Source organism: Chrysemys picta, chromosome 18 (assembly GCF_011386835.1).
Source record: "Chrysemys picta bellii isolate R12L10 chromosome 18, ASM1138683v2, whole genome shotgun sequence".
NCBI lineage: Eukaryota > Metazoa > Chordata > Testudines > Emydidae > Chrysemys > Chrysemys picta.
In genome coordinates, this window is record NC_088808.1 from 21481381 (window position 1) to 21497490 (window position 16110).

At 38.9% G+C, this 16110-nt stretch overlaps 1 protein-coding gene across 13 annotated transcripts in view; it reads left to right on the top strand.

Moving 5' to 3' along the window:
- Positions 1-16110, top strand: part of CNTRL (centriolin) — a 57015-nt gene that overhangs the window by 26696 nt on the left and 14209 nt on the right. For all 13 annotated transcript variants that reach the window (XM_065572076.1, XM_065572080.1, XM_065572079.1 and 10 more), the window contains 16 exons: positions 306-451; positions 1062-1269; positions 2341-2520; positions 2938-3117; positions 3760-3876; positions 4364-4508; positions 6232-6377; positions 9903-10083; positions 10326-10636; positions 11343-11551; positions 11765-11957; positions 12392-12522; positions 12676-12816; positions 12927-13053; positions 14039-14203; positions 15118-15277. In XM_065572076.1, the coding sequence (XP_065428148.1) occupies positions 306-451; positions 1062-1269; positions 2341-2520; positions 2938-3117; positions 3760-3876; positions 4364-4508; positions 6232-6377; positions 9903-10083; positions 10326-10636; positions 11343-11551; positions 11765-11957; positions 12392-12522; positions 12676-12816; positions 12927-13053; positions 14039-14203; positions 15118-15277 (2740 nt within the window). The remainder of the gene's footprint in view (positions 1-305; positions 452-1061; positions 1270-2340; positions 2521-2937; positions 3118-3759; positions 3877-4363; positions 4509-6231; positions 6378-9902; positions 10084-10325; positions 10637-11342; positions 11552-11764; positions 11958-12391; positions 12523-12675; positions 12817-12926; positions 13054-14038; positions 14204-15117; positions 15278-16110) is intronic.

The window sequence follows — 16110 nt, forward strand, 5'->3', positions numbered from 1 at the left end:
TGGTGGCGGTTTGTTTTTTCTGAGAAGTATCTCACTGTTAAGTCATTGAATGAAATGAGAATTCTATAGTTTGCTTGTGTTATCAGCTCCTTTATGGCGATAGGCTTAACTTATACAAAGATATATTTATTACTTCATTAGACTGCTAAGAAGGAGATGCAATACAAACAAGCCCATTCTTGAACTGGCATCAAAATATTTTCAATATTTAGGAGTAATTGCAAGGAAAGATGCATTTCATATTGGGAAAATATTTGTCAGATTCTGAAGTACTGGAATTTGACCCCTTAAATTTCGTTTTACAGGGAGACAATAACCTTTTGAAACAACAGCTTAAAGATCTTCAAAATGAGCTAAACCATGCAGTTGACAACATAATTCATCCTGAAGAAGTCACAGCTCGTGTAAGTGAGCTCAAGAGAAAACTGCAGACAGGAATTGGAGAAATTAGGTGGGTAAAATAAACTCATTAGTAATGTCATTATGAGTTGGTATGCACAGAAATAAGTATGTAGGAGTAACAAGATAGCACTCTTTCTCCACCTTTGTGTCAGAGTTCAGCTCTGACACTGGCCCATAAATAACCCTGTTGCCATGTCCTGCATTCTATCCTCACAGTTACACACCCTACATCACTATTGTTAAATATAGTAGGTGGGGTATCCTGCCACCGAGCAGGAAGTGAGAGAGCAATCCTTTGCTCCACATCTGCTTAAATATCCTGTGTTGGCTCAGGAACCAAAAAGGCACTACCAGTTGAGTGCGACAGTTGGACCACTTGCCCCTAGATCTAGTGAGACCCAGCTGGGTGGGGTGTAAGTGAACAAGACATGCTGCTTTTCCTCTAGCCACACAGAGTGGGAAGGGGAGAGTTGGAGATAGGGACACACCTCTCTATACAGTTTCAGCCATAGGGCTGGGCCACTATTGAACTGTACCTAGTTGTATCAGCCACCTTAAATTCTTGCACTAGCGTATTAGATTGGAAAAATCCCAGCATCTAACACCAAGAACTAAAATTATTGCTTTCTTTCTTATGAATTGCATTGTCTTTCTTTCAGATGCCATAATTCAACTGATATTTTAGGGAAAAGCCTTGCAGACCTGCAGAAACAATTTAATGAAATCCTTGCACATTCACAGCAAGAAAAAGAGGAGGCATGGGCTAGACAGAGACAGTTACAAGAAGAGATGGCTTCTCAACAAGAGAAACTGGGAGATGCACAGGAAAAATATAGACAGGCCTGTAACAAAGCTGCAGAAGCAAGAGTAAGAGAATTGCAAGTTAACAAATGAAGAAAATTGAACTGGCAGCACAAGGATCAAATTTCACTCCCTACATAGCACTATAGCACTTTTTAAAAGTTCTTGGTTATATAGATGAAATATTTTTTGTCTGGAGCAGGTTTGGGACAACTGGAATGTAGAGAGAGATATTACTATTCCATTTCAGAAAATAAGATAGGTTTGTTTTTTTTCTTTTTAATATGTGTAGTGTGGTTCTGGTTTTCACCTAATTGCAGCAGTGCATGTTTCTCTTAAGTGGTAACTATCCATTAAAGGGAAATGATATAAACAGTTGAGAATAAAAAAAAAAAAAAATCCTTCAGAAGTAATTTGACAGCTCTCACACTTTAAATAGATTCTGGCCACTGTAGGGATAAATGGATGCATATGAACACTTTTGTTCTCATGTCTTACAGTAGACTTGCCTTACGCACAGACTCCTTATTAATTTTTTTTTGCATCAAAAATATGATGCAAATGTATGGAGATGCTGTTTCTAGAGACAATGGCTTAATATAGGCATCTGTGCACTGATATGCTGTGTGCCCCTTTGTACTCTTCTGAGATCCTTTATTGCATAGAGCTTGCAGAAGGTTTTCATTTTTGCATAAATGTCTCAGAAGAATTTTCTCATTCTTCCAAAAATTAATAGGGATACACCAGAAAATGGCTATCTGGTGCATGCAACAGCTGTGGAGTCGATTGTGTGCTGTCTTTATGAAGTGTACTTGATTATATGCCTAGCCAGTGTTTGGACTATAGAATGTATGGGGAACAAAGAAAAGTAAATACAGGTAGAAAAAGTAAAGATTATGGGTAAAAATTTCAAAAGCTCTGAAGTCCCATTTTCAAAAAAGTCACTTAGGTTCTTTTAAAATTTTACTCTATTGAAGTCATGATATGGTAGTTGTCAATCTCTTTGATAAATAGCATTCTGCTAATTGCATGTTTTGAGAAACAGATATTTTAAAGCATCAACAAGATTGTGAATCAAAATATGCATTGTGTAGGCTTCTCTTTCATGTTGTTCGTTGTAATTTATTTAAACTGCAGATTAAATCTGAGAAGAGGCAGAATGAGACTAGAGTTCATCAGCTAGAGAATGAAATCCAGCACTTGCTTGCAAAAATAAAGAGTATGGAAGAAATACAGGGCCTTGCAGATCAACAACTTCAAGAAGCTGATGAGGAGAAGGAGAAAATTCTTACCCAACTGGAAGATTTAGAGAATAAGGTGGGAGGTAGATAAGCAAGAAGAAGCACACACGCTAAACTCCGTTAGCTGAATGGGGGGGGGGGGGGGGGGAGAGACACACCACCCACACACACACCCTTTATAAGTGTTTTGGCAGTTTTGATTTCTAGGACTGTTACCTGGGACTTCAAGTGTAGATGTTGATTGTTACCAGTGATGTTAGTTTGATTCTGACTTTAATTAAAAAAAAAATTGATGCAAAGCATCTCAAAAATACTTTTAAATGAAAAATAATATGAGATAACACTATACAAAATGGGCCATAGTGACTCCTATAGGCTGTAAGGTAAAATGTCCTGTAGAGACATCAGAAGAAAGCTATAAAATATTAACAATGTAAAAACAGTACAGGATAAAAACTCTTACAAAAACATACATCTATTTTCCCTATTTCAGAAAAACTTAGGTGATGCCAGGGCCCAAAAGCAAATTCTTGGCCTAGATAAAGAATTGAAGGAATTAAGAAGAGCAATAGCCACTTCGGATAAACTGGCAACCACAGAGCTCTCCATTGCCAAAGATCAGCTAAAGTCTCTCCACGGAACTGTTCTCAAAATTAACCAAGAGCGAGCTGAGGTAATTCAACATGTTTATAATGTTTACTAATGCTGTTATAATTGGAGGGTTCTTGGTGTTTCCTTTATCCTGTGGAGTTTAAAGCTCAACCACAAATCCTCACACTGGACTGAAACTTGGCACATAAGGTCTCAGTCTGGGGGCAAGTCTTATTTATTGTAAAATATATAAATAGTTGATGTAGCCTGGGAAGGTAGTGTGGGTAATTTCCAGGTTGGATAACTTGTCTCATTACATTCTGAAAGCTTTCGAATACATCATTTTTTACAAAGATTTGAATAATAGCCATTTAACAAATGAAAAGCAGATTGCAGTAATATTGTGACTTAAGGTCATAATAAATTAACAGGAACAGATACAATGTAAGTAAATTCTTAAGACTTCAAGTTATTCAGGTCAGGAACCTTGTCTCCATATTTATAAAGTACCTATAAGTGTGGGTATTTATCTAACGTGTAAAAAAAGAAACAATCTGTTTTTTCATGTAGATAATAGGAATGAAGAAAAAGGTGAAAAAAGAAAGAAAGAAAGCAGTCCAGCATGATTGTTTATTACTATGCTCTTCTCAATGCTGTATGAGGCATCAGCAGGTCTGTAAAATAAGCTTTTAAAATTAAAGGTTTGCTCTGTTTATTGTTGTAGGAATTTCAGGAAGCAGAGAAGTTCTGTATGCAGGCAGCTCGTGCAGCTCAGGATCTTGCCCAAGCAGAAGCAGAAATAGAATTGTTGCAGAGACTTTTAAAAGAAAAAGAAGGACAGGTAAATTGTAGTAGGTTTTTCTGTACATCAAGGTATGAATGCTAAAAGGGGTAAAAGTGAAATATGTGAGATCAATTTGAACATAGGTGCATGGTTAAATGAATATCTGAAACAGCCTACCATAATTAATTAGTCCTGCCATGTCTGCAGGGGACTTGACTAGATGATCTCTCGAGGTCCCTTCCAGTTTTGATTATATGATAACTTCTTAAATTACTGACTTCCTAATTACAATTTTTTTTTTAAATTTAGTGCTGGACTTTTCCACATACTCATTTCTGTTAGTCCAGCTGATTTTCTCTTATGACTATCATTTATTAAAATGTCTTTATGTGGGTAATTGCATAGTCACAATCATTTGGGAGGAGAAGGAGAAATTAATTCACATGCTGAGTTTGTGAATTTTTTTTATTTAATGAGATGTGTTTCTAGAATAGGCTTTCTAAATTAGACCGAGTTTTTATTTTAAACTTTTTTTTTAAAATAGTTTCAGTATGAAATGGAAAAAACTGATGCCGGAGCTGTTGCATCAAGTTTTCAGAAGTTTGAGATTGATAAATTAAACCAGATTCTGAAACGTCAGAGAGCAGAAATTGACCGACTGAAAAGCTTATTAGACAATGCCAGGGCAGGTAATACTTTCTTTTTTTGTCTCTCTGCACCTTGCATTCCAGCACATGCTTAAAGGAAATACATTTCTACCCCATGTTTCTCACCACCTGCTCACTTCATATACCCGGGGGTGTATTCAAAACACTAACAGTCCATTCTGTGAGGCTTCTGAAAGTGGGTTTCTAAGATGCACACTTTGTTCCTAGACAGGGTTTTTTTGGTTTGTTTTTTACTTCTGGGGGGGAGTGGGGGAAGAGAAGGGTATGGGTGTATGGAAGTGAAGTGAGCAGGATGTAGTAAGTTTGCACTTCCATAATGTGCTTATTGTGCATATAATGCAGTTATGTAGCTTCTTTCATCCAGGATGAAGGATCTTGGTTCTTATGGTATTTTGCAAATATTATTGAATTAAACCACACACCCTGCCTGTGATAGAGGTGCATACTGTTATCATCACACCCACAGATGAGGAAATGTTACTTAACCTCTGCAACCTTGACCAAGGTCTCACAGCACATAAGTGGCAGACCTAAAAAACAGTCTAGGAATACTGGTGCCCAACGTTATTGGCCAAGCCACATTAACTGTGTTACACATTCAGTAGATATTTCAGAAACCTAGCTCGTAGCTGTGGCGGGAGTGTGGAAATCACATTTCACATCTGGTATCAGAGGTCTATTCATGACCAAGTGTAATGAAAAAGAAAGAATTTAGAAGCATTTTAAGTAATGTCAAAAGTCTTAAAGTTCCCTCTATATTTAAGTACCCTATGTACTTGTTCATAAGCCGAATTTTTTTAGTAAAAAAGGGAAGCATCAGAGAAAGGGGTTGGCTTATGAACGGGTATAGAGAGAGAGAGAGAGAAAGGTGGGACACAGCACCCCACCCCCACCCCAACAGAGGGGGCAAGGAGAGACAGCAGAGCCAGAAGCGAAGAGGCGGGGCCAGGGTCTCTCCGCTTCTGGCCACGCTGCTCTCCCCGCAGCCTCTGAAGCAGCTGCAGCTCCAGGGCTGGAAGGCTGCGGCCGCCCAGCCTGCCAGAGCAGCTCCAGTCAGGCCAGAGACATCCTCCCCTGGCCTGCCCCAGCTAAGGTGGGAACGGAGGAGATGGGGAGAATGTGGGGGTGGTCACAGGGGTTACTCTCCTGACCTCCAGCTTCTCCCCGCCCCCTCCACTCCCCAAAATTTCCCCACCAGTTGCTGTCCCGGTCCATCAGGGTAAACCACTGGCAGGCCAGGACACTTTGTTTACTTAGGTTTACCTCCATGCCTGTGGACACTCGAGGTAAACAAACCATCTCGGCCCGCCAGCAGCTTATCCTGGTGGCCCGGGAGCCAAAGTTTGCCGATCCCTGAATTATAGGGTCAGCTTATGAATGGGTCATAAAAAATTTCCATTTTTACTTATCCATCTTGCGGGGGGTCAGCTTATAAACGAACTGGCTTATGATCGAGTATATACGGTACTAAATTACTGTGTTTCTGATCTCACATTTCCTTCATCTAAAGATGAAATTATTGTGTCTGGTGTTTGTTTATTTGAAGTGTTGGGTAATAACTTCAGTATATTTTGCTACTGGTATGAAATAACAGAAATAAAATGTATTGGGGTGTGGCAGACATTAAATTGGCATTTTCATTATCTTAAATATATAGACCTGTGGGTACCTCCATAACTATAATAGAGCATTCAGCTTTACTGAAGTACATTCTAAGGTTATGTAACCATGTTATTCTTTTCAGGTAACAAGGATGAAATAGACAATTTACTGGATGAAATTGCAGCACTCAGAGATGCCCTTTCTTACCAGAATGATTACATCACCAGTATAGCAGATCCATTCAAAAGAAGGGGATATTGGTATTATATACCATCATCATCACCACAAGTATGAAAACTAACATGGGATTTTGTGGAAAGTAATTTGATATGGAAAAATTCTATTATGAACCTCATTAATATTTGGAGGAGGAACTAGCGGGAAAGCTGATGGGTGTAAAAAAGACAAATGTTGGAATACCAACTTTAACCTTTCATACCTCATATTCTGTACAAAAAGTATGTTTCATAATACAGCTGCTTAGAACCTGGTTAATTTGGGTTTTTGTCTTTTCAGCACATAGTCATAGACTTTAAGGTCAGAAGGGACCATTATGATAGTCTAGTCTGACCACCTGCACAACGCAGGCCACAGAATCTCACCCACCCGCTCCTGTAATAAACCCCTAACCTATGTCTGAGTTATTGAAGTCCTTAAATCATGGTTTAAAGACTTCAAGGTGCAGAGAATCCTCCAGCAAGTCATGCATGCCCCATGCTGCAGAGGAAGGTGAAAAACCCCCAGGGACTGTGCCAATCTGCCCTGGAGGAAAATTCCTTCCCGACGCCAAATATGGCGATCTGCTAAACCCTGAGCATGTGGGCAAGACTCACCAGCCAGATACCCAAGAAAGAATTCTCTGTAGTAACCAAGTTTGTCCCCTACAACTATTTCTTCTACGAGGTCTTCACAACTCACCAAAACCAAATCTAAAATGGCATCTCTTCTTGTTGGTTCAGCAACTACTCGGTAAAGGAATCCATCAGTTATCGCATCCAGGAAAATCTGAGCGCTATTATTATTACTAGCACTTGTCCTCCAGTCTATATCTTGGAAGTTAAAGTCTCCCACACTCACACAATTCCAATTAGTATTTACTTCATTAAAAACATTAAAGAGGTCTCTATCCATATTCAAATCAGATCCCGGTGGTCTATAGCACACCTGAAGCACTATCCCAGGAGAGGCTCTAGTAACTTTCTTCCCCAATGTGATTTTTGCCAAGACAGACTGTCTTATCCATTCCATCACTTCTTATTTCTTTACAGTCTACCTCATCATTGATATACTATGCTACTCCACCACCTTTGCCTTTATTTCTGTCTTTCCGAAACAGCACATACCCTTCAATACTTGTACTCCATCATGACTACTATTCCACCGTGTTTCTGTTATCCCTATAACATCTGGTTTCACTTCCTGCACTAATAACGCTAGTTCCTCCATTTTGTTACCTAGGCTCCTCACATTGGTGTACAAACATCTTAATTTTTAATATTTGGCTTCGCTCACATTCTTTACCTGATTAGGTACAGACATTCTACTGCCAGTATCCCCTGTTAGACTGGTATCTATACTACCCTTCCCCCTTATGTCCATTCTCCTACCCACGACTGTATCCTTTCTTACTTCATTTTCTTCCTTCTCAGTGTTAAAATCCAGCGTGGAGATTACCTGGACATCTCCCAACCATCTCCCCCAAATTCCTAGTTTAAAGCTCTCTTAATCAGTTGTGCCAGCCTCCATCCTAGAAGTCTATTTTCCTCCCTACTCAGATGAAGTCCATCCAGAGAGAACAGTCCTCTGTCCATGAATGCCTCCCAGTGGCCATACATCCCAAAGCCCTCCTTATAGCACCACTTCCTGAGCCATCTGTTGATCGTCATAATCTTGTCACACCTTTGTTGCCCTTCTCTAGGAACAGGCAGAATCCCACTGAAGATCGCCTCAATTTCCTTAAGCGTCTTCCCCAGCCTGGCATAGTCTCCCTTGATATGTTCCAGCAAGAATCTAGCCATTTCATTTGTTCCCACGTGAAGGAAAATCAGTGGATTCTTTCACGGTCGGATCCTCTTCAGACTCAGGTCCACATCCCGTATCTTAGCACCCAGCAGACAGCACACCCTTTTGTTTTCTGGATCAGCTCTGGTTACAGGCCTGTCTATTCTTCTCAGTAAGGAGTCCCCAATCATGTAGACCTGTCTTTTCCTGGTGATAGTGCGATTCTCCGGTCTATCCCCTGTTCCCGCTGGCTGCAAGTCCTCTCGATTCCTATTCTCCCTTGCAATCCTCTGCAACCCATCCCGTATCCTCCTGGGGCTTGTATTTGGTGGTGTTATCTCCATTGACTCTTCCCCTCTTCCTATAGAACTAGCTACTCTTCTCTTCTTCCTTGCCCTCCCACCTTCAGTGACCACCTGCTGTGCCCCTTCTTCATTTTCCAACTCCACAAACCTGTTCCTGAGTTCTATTTCTCCTTCACTAGTCTGTCTTTTCCTCTGCCTGGTTCTCTTAGTCACATGCTTCCACTGTCCAATTTCCTCACCCAACAGTCTCCCCTCAGAATTCTTTGGTCCTGCTTCCATCTGCAAGTCTGAGCTTTTCCCTTCAGCCTCCTCATGTCTTTGCTCCATCATCTGCTCGTACCCCCTTCCAAACTGAACCAGAGTTTCCACCTGCATCTCCAATCTTCGGATCTTTTCTTCCATCAGCTCTATCAGGAGGCACTTCATGCAGACAAAACTCTTTTCAGGTACCCCTTCCAGGATCATGAACATACCGCAGCTTCCACATCTAGTCATCTTCATGATAGTTGATGTTTGCATATTTATGTTGGCATATTCTGTCCATGCTACACATGTGATCTATCCTTATACTACATTGAAGTATGTACAGTCATGCACGGTCTTGTCTCTTACAAGTCATCTCTTTGCAAAATTCAGTACATTGCAAAGGGCTTCCCAGTTAGTCATACAAATTAGCTGCATTCCAGTGCATGTTATAGTGTTTCAGGGTTTAATTTAAGCCACACCTGAGACAGTAAGGAACATGTAATTTTAAAGGCCAACTGTCAAGATTTTATTTAAAACAAACAAAATGTTGAAGAATCCCAGATTAGCAAAGAATCTAAACTATACACTTATTTAAAGCTAGGACAGTTCTCAAAATAACTTATCTACTGACTACGTCCTTCTCAATTTTGTATTCAAATTTCATTTTAATTTTTTAATTAACTGTTTGGAAAGCTACTGAACATTCCAAGCAGAGCACACCCCCTTTATTGCTAACCTAATAGCCCATTAAAATCCCCATCTAACTCAATGTCAACTTCACTAACTGGAATAGTGGAGAAACATCACCAAAAGCTCAAACAAAAAATAAGTTGTGTGGAGATTTATTTAAAAAAAATACTGCAGACCTCCAAATCTAGTTTTTAATCACTGTTACTGCTTTAACTATTGATGATAGGCCAAAAGGAGCCATATCTAATAAGACAAGTTCTCAGACTTTTTCATAGTGCAGATAATTTTTGTACAGAAATTGTCTTGTCTGTCATCTGCCTTCCAACTTGTGCTCTCATAACAACCCTATGGCAGCCACACATGTTGCTTACATGGACATAACAACAACTAAGTATACCTTAAATACTTTCCTATCTTTTAATGCAGTGTAGCAGCTGGAAACAGTAAAAAGCACCATGTGATCAACCAGTTCTTTGAAGACCAGTTTGCAAACTGGTCTTCAATCAGATGTTTATTTTTCAATATTTGTTACTTCTAGAATTTAAACTTGCATTGCTCTTTGGGTTTTTAGGTCTCAACTCCTGGTTCTCACAGCACAAAAGACTCTGGAGTTGGCTTACAGTATCCTGTCTCATCCTGGCATTGCCAGGGCAGGCAAATCAGGAAGGAAGACTGTGTCTCACCCACTGCAAAAGGATGCTGGGTTTATTCCCCAGTCAGGAGTGGGTTCTCCAAATCACATTCCAATAAAGGTATGTTAGTATGATCACACTATGATGTTTAGAGAAATACAAACTGCTTATTTATTTAAAGTTCAGAGTGAATTTTCTGAGCATTAGTGACTGGATTTAAAAAATATATTTTATTAGTGTTGAGCTTTTTATTCAGTCTGAATACTTAACATAACTGCTGATTAGGGCCTTTCTTTAGGAGATGCATAATTAATAATGTTAACTAAAAAAGAAATTACAATTTTGATTTTTTTTCTCTAAAGATGGTGAACAAGGAGAAAATAATGGAGGAGATGGTGAAATGAAAGCTCCCAGTGACTCTCCCTTTGTAGCACCTCCTGGTTCAGTTATTTATACTGTCCTTCCAGATGGTGCCCCTGTACCTCAGGGGACTGTAGTTTATGGACCTCCTCCTCTACCAACCAATGGTAGACCAGTTGCTCCTGGAACAGTTATCTTTGGACCACCTCCTGCTGGAGCTCAGTTTGTTTATGGCCCTGTACCTGCTAACTTTTCTGTCCCTCTCATTCCTATTGGAGTGCTTCACTGCAATGTGCCTGAACATCATGACTTGGTACGTGTATGGCACAGGCCCAGCTGTATACACTTGACTCCGAATAGGTGGTAGTGTTTGGTTTTGAAAATAAAGTTGTAAAACTACAAACTACACAAATATTACTGACTCTACTTATAAACATCTCTAACTTTTTCCCTCTCAACGTTTTTTCCTCTAGCTAACAGTGTTCATTATTCCATCTAATCATTTAACGGATTAGAGATTTGAAAGCGTAAAAAGGTTTCACTTAAATCCATATGCTCCTGCAGAGTATCCTCTTCACTTTAAAAGTTTACTGGGAGACAGTTCCTAAGGATATGTTTTTCAAAAGACTGCACAGGAATTTGTTGGGTGGTGCCTGTTGAACGGAAGATATACAGTTGGAGTTATACGGCCCAGCAGATAAAGGCACAGGCCTGGAAGTAATAAGATGTGACTTTTAGTCATAACCCTGCAGCTTGTTCACTGTTATATCTTGGATAAATCTCTTGATCCTCAGTGCCTCCATTTTTCCATGTGTAAAATAGGGATATTGATATTTCCTTGCTTTTCTGAAGTGTTCTGAGATCTACAGACTAAAAGTTTTATATAGTCCCACAGCACAGGAATACAGCAGCTCCTCTAGTTTCAAACAACATTATTAGCTTTGCCTTGGAACATATTTGTTATGGAGGATTTTGTGGAGAGTCAGTCTTGTTCTAACTTTGTATTTGCGTGCATTCAGGAGAAGGAAATCTCAAGACTAGAAGATACTGTGTATCATTTAAGGTCTCAGAGATGTGAATATAAGTGGACAGGAGTATCTGAGCATAAACATAATAAAGAGATGGAAAAATTGCATCAAAACATTGAAGATCTCTTGCATGAAAGGGAAGAGCTGGAGAGTGAAGTAGCAGAGCTACGTAAGACAGCCCAGAAACGCAGTAAACGCAAGTAAGAGTAGATATTATATGCATTTAAAAGTATGCCCGTTAAAAGATTAATAGACTTTTCAAAATCTATTATTAAAGATGGTTCCACTGTATTACTATGCATAACTTATGTTTCTGTAGTCTCTGTGTAAGAGAGTACACCTTTTGAAAGATTGGTCAGACCTTTTGCATTTGACTTCTGAATTAACTAATTAATCCCCTCCCTTTCTTTTAGGGACTTCATTGAAGGACATGTTGACAGTCTTATTATAGAGCTAGAGTTAGAAAAATCTCTCAAACATCACGAAGACATTGTAGATGAAATTGAATGTATAGAAAAGACTCTTCGAAAACGACGGGCAGAGCTCCGGGAAGCAGATCGACTTCTTGCGGAAGCTGAAACTGAACTTGAAAGTACCCGGGGAAAAGTAAATTGTTCTGTATTGTATCTGTTCGGTTTAAGGAAGATATTTGTGTTTAAGTGGGTAGAATATTCATTTTCATGGTGCAAGGCAGATGCAGCCAAGGATGATTAGATCTGAATCTAAAATTGTTCATTTGCTTTGATGAGAGGGAGATGTGAAGGCAAGTTCTTATTCATTATTTTAAGTATAAATGGTAACTATCTGGGTTTCTGTGAAGAACTTTATAAAGTCAGGGGAAATTTTCATTTTATGACTTCGTTTTTGCATATTAATCAATCACCCCTCCCTCCTCGTTACTAATAAACTTCCCTCAAACCAAATGTGCCAATTTGCCATATTTAGATAGTAAGCCTTTTTATTTAAGTGACACCACCAAATGGAATTGCTGTGAATCTCGTTTCAGTAACTTTAAAAAAAAAATCTATTTCTTTTTCTAGACCAAAGAAATTATTCAGAAGTACAATTATGCCAAGCAACACTTGTCTCGTACTGAGACTGATGCTGAGGAGCTAGAGCGAAGAGCTCAGGAGATGGCTGTTAAGCTTGTGAAAGCAGATCATCAGTTAAGGTACATTTGGTTTATATTTCATATTTCTGGTGCTATGTAATGTAGATTCATGAAATGGAAGGAACAAAAGAAGGTGTGTTTCATGTTTGAAAAATATGATGTTGCTTTCAGAGCCCTAATGCTGTCCTATTCTGAGAAATGAATGTATTTCAGGTTACTTCAGGCAGATACGAGGGATTTAGAACAGCACAAGACTAAACAAGAAGGTATCTTGAAAGAAATTAATAAAGTTGTGTCTGCAAGAGATTCTGAGTTCCAGTCCTTAAGCCAGAAGATAGAAATGTTGACGGAAAGGTAAGTATTTAATTTATTTTAAACATACATTTAGTTCATCTAATGGCAAAGTGAAGGGACTACCTAAGTGTTCTTCTTGAACATATTTTAACCCTAAATTTAATCATTAGTCTTCAGAAGCTGCAGGAAGATATTCAGGTTGCAGAAGGTAATGAAGATCATCATCTCCAAATTCTTAAAGAAGCAGAAAATATTCTTCAAGGCAAAAAAAATGAGCTGGAAAGATTGAAAGATCAGGTAAGTTTTTAAAGGGGGGGGGGACCTACCCACTCCATGCACTGGAGGTATAATCCATTATGTTCTGATTTTTATTTTATTTCATTTTTTTTGTCAGAAGCACCTAATTTTGTAGGTTTATTTTAGTATCAATATCTCCTCAACCTGAAGTTAATACTATTTTTAAATGGCTAGTCAATACATATTACAAATTAAATACTATATGCACATGCTCCTAAGAATGTTCACTATACACCAGCACATTGATAAATGCATTTTCACACCAGCCAAAATCTTGACCTGTACATGACATCCCCATTCATTCTGCACTCTTTGTTATCACTTGTTATCAAATACTTGTCAAGAAATCAGAGCTGAACAGTATATAAAACTTATCTGTAGAAATAATGTTATAGTCTAAGTTTCCTTTAATCTCAAATTTGAATACATTAAAATTGAAGATATGTTCTGTTTTTGTACCAAAAAAAATCTACAAAGATGGTGTTACTGTAATAATTAGTAGGTAGGCCTTCCATATTACTGTATGCTGTTTTTGCAGAAAATATGCTGTAAAGACAACAAGCTTAATGTGTCAGTTTGAATATATTACTTCTTCCTTCTCTTCCACCTGTTGCTTCTAGTAATAACTAAGGCCCGTCCCACAAACACTTGTGCACATAAGTAATCTTGGTGAGCTCCATGGGACAACTCATATGCATAAAAGTTACTCATGGGCATAAACATTTGCTGGATTGGGGCTGTAGATTGCAAACTTCTTGGGTCAGGGACTTTTTTTTTTTAAACTGTATCTCTATACTGTGCCTAGCACACTGAGGATCAGGGCTCCAGCAGGTTCTGCTAGATGCTGTCACAATAAAAATAATATTTTGAAAACTTGCCAAGAAAGACACTTTCTTTAGCAATAAGTTGACACCCTGGCATATTTTAATGTAGATGTGAAAGTAGTTCAGGCAGAAGATTTTGTTAATTTATTTTTGTACTGTAGATAGCAGCTAACCAGCAAGAGCTGCTGCTCTTGGACCGACTATTGGGTCAAAAAAAAGAAGAGCTGCACCTCCTTCAAGATGGCATTGCTCAGAAGAAAGCAAACCTCAAAGAAGCTCTTCAAGAAGGGGAGATTGAAGTTACTGATAAACGACGACAAATAAAAGTAAATTTTCAAAAGTCTTTTACAGTTCTTAACTGTTTATTTGTGAAGTTTAGTTAAGTGAAAGGAAAAAAGTTAAAATATTATTTTCAAAAAATTTCCCCACCCCCTAAAAAAAAATTGCTGTTTTGATAGTACTAATGCATAAAGCCCCTGATCCGGATCAGTTAAAGTACAGAATCAGTCCCTTGGTTACTTTTCAGTAGTGGGTGTGTTTGTTATTAAACAGAAATGTCTGGATCAGTGGTTCTCAACCTATTTACCATTGTGGGACACACACACACACACTCTCTCTCACTCTATGGCCCTGAGGATGTCACATGGGGCCACAGCTGTGTGCTGATGGGTTCAAGTGGCCTACGGCCACAGGTTGAGAATCCCTGGTCTGGATAAATGTACCTAGAATTTCTGTTGTTGGGACAAATAGTTGGTGAAGAAAAATTAATCTGGCCAGTCTGTGTAAAATATCCCATAACAACAAAATAATCAGTCTTCTTAGTGGCCCAGGCTATCAGTTCTGCCCTGGTATTGTGAAATTAAAATTCAGCACCAAGACTGATATTGTAAAGCTTTTTCTTTTTAAGTTTATTTAAGGGATATTGTTAGATTCATGTAGGGCTGTAAAATCAAGAGTTTACAGACTTCAAGAGCAATAGAAATGTTTTCAGTTAAAATATTTCTTCAAAAAAGATCTGCAGTTACATTCTTTCATGTTTGCAGCCCAAACACTGCAGCATTGTGCTAAAACATGAGCTAAAGTGAAACTGACTAGTTGATTATTATCCAGACTAAATTAAATTCAAAAAGTAAACACAGCAAGAATTTTAAAAAAATAATTCAAAGTGAATTAATCTCTTGTTAGTAATATAGCTAAGGATTTTTTTAAACATGATTTTAACCCTGGTATATTGTTATAGGAAGTAAGGTCACTTCTGGAACAGCTGAATGCTCAGAGAGGAGAGCTGAATGCCCAGATAAATGAAAAAAGAACACACCTTTCCCTCATAAAGCAGGACATTGGAAAAGAAGAAGAAAATCTGCAGGGAGTACTAGGACAAATAACTAAACATAAGACAGGTATATCTCTGATGCCGTGATACGTTATTTTGTACAGGCTTGGAATGTACATAGGTTTTTTTTAAGAACACTTAAAGTTCTGCTTTTTCTTTTCCACCTCATACTGATTTTTAAACTGTTTAGAGTTATTAGCATTATTATCAGATACTTGTTTTAAGCAACTTCTTTGACATACTGCTTTACATTTCTTTTCTGGAATGAAGTCAAAATTTGAATGAAAGTTTTATTGAAAACCTGTCATGGGTTAAATATCTTTAGAAGTTTCAGAAGTGAAAGTCCTGTTTTCCCCCCTTCAATTAAGAATGGGTTTTCACTGAAGGTGTGAGATGGGGCACTGCCCTCAAGCACACCTCCTCCCCTTGTGGCCCTACACTTACACAGCCCACAGCACCCTCTTGGCAGTCGGAATCATTTTACTCAGACATGGGTTCTAAAACCAAGATTCACCATGTGCAGGATCTCATTAACTCCTTTTATAGTGCACAAAATCCCCTCCTCAAGTCCAGCACTTCTTTTGACCCTGGCGCTAATAATGACAAGCATACTCTCCCAAGTTCAAGAGTCCCCAGCTCTCCTCCCAGAGTTGGCTTATCATTCAGGCCTGGTCCCCACTAAATCCCCAAATTGGACTAAGGTACGCAAATTCAGCTACGTTAATAACGTAGCTGAATTCGAAGTACCTTAGTCCGAACTTACCGCGGTCCAGACGCGGCAGGAAGTCTCCCCCCGTCGATGCCGCGTACTCCTCTCGGCGAGCTGGAGTACCGGCGCCGACTGTGAGCACTTCCGGGATCGATCCGGGATCGATTTATCGCGTCTTAACCAGACGCGAT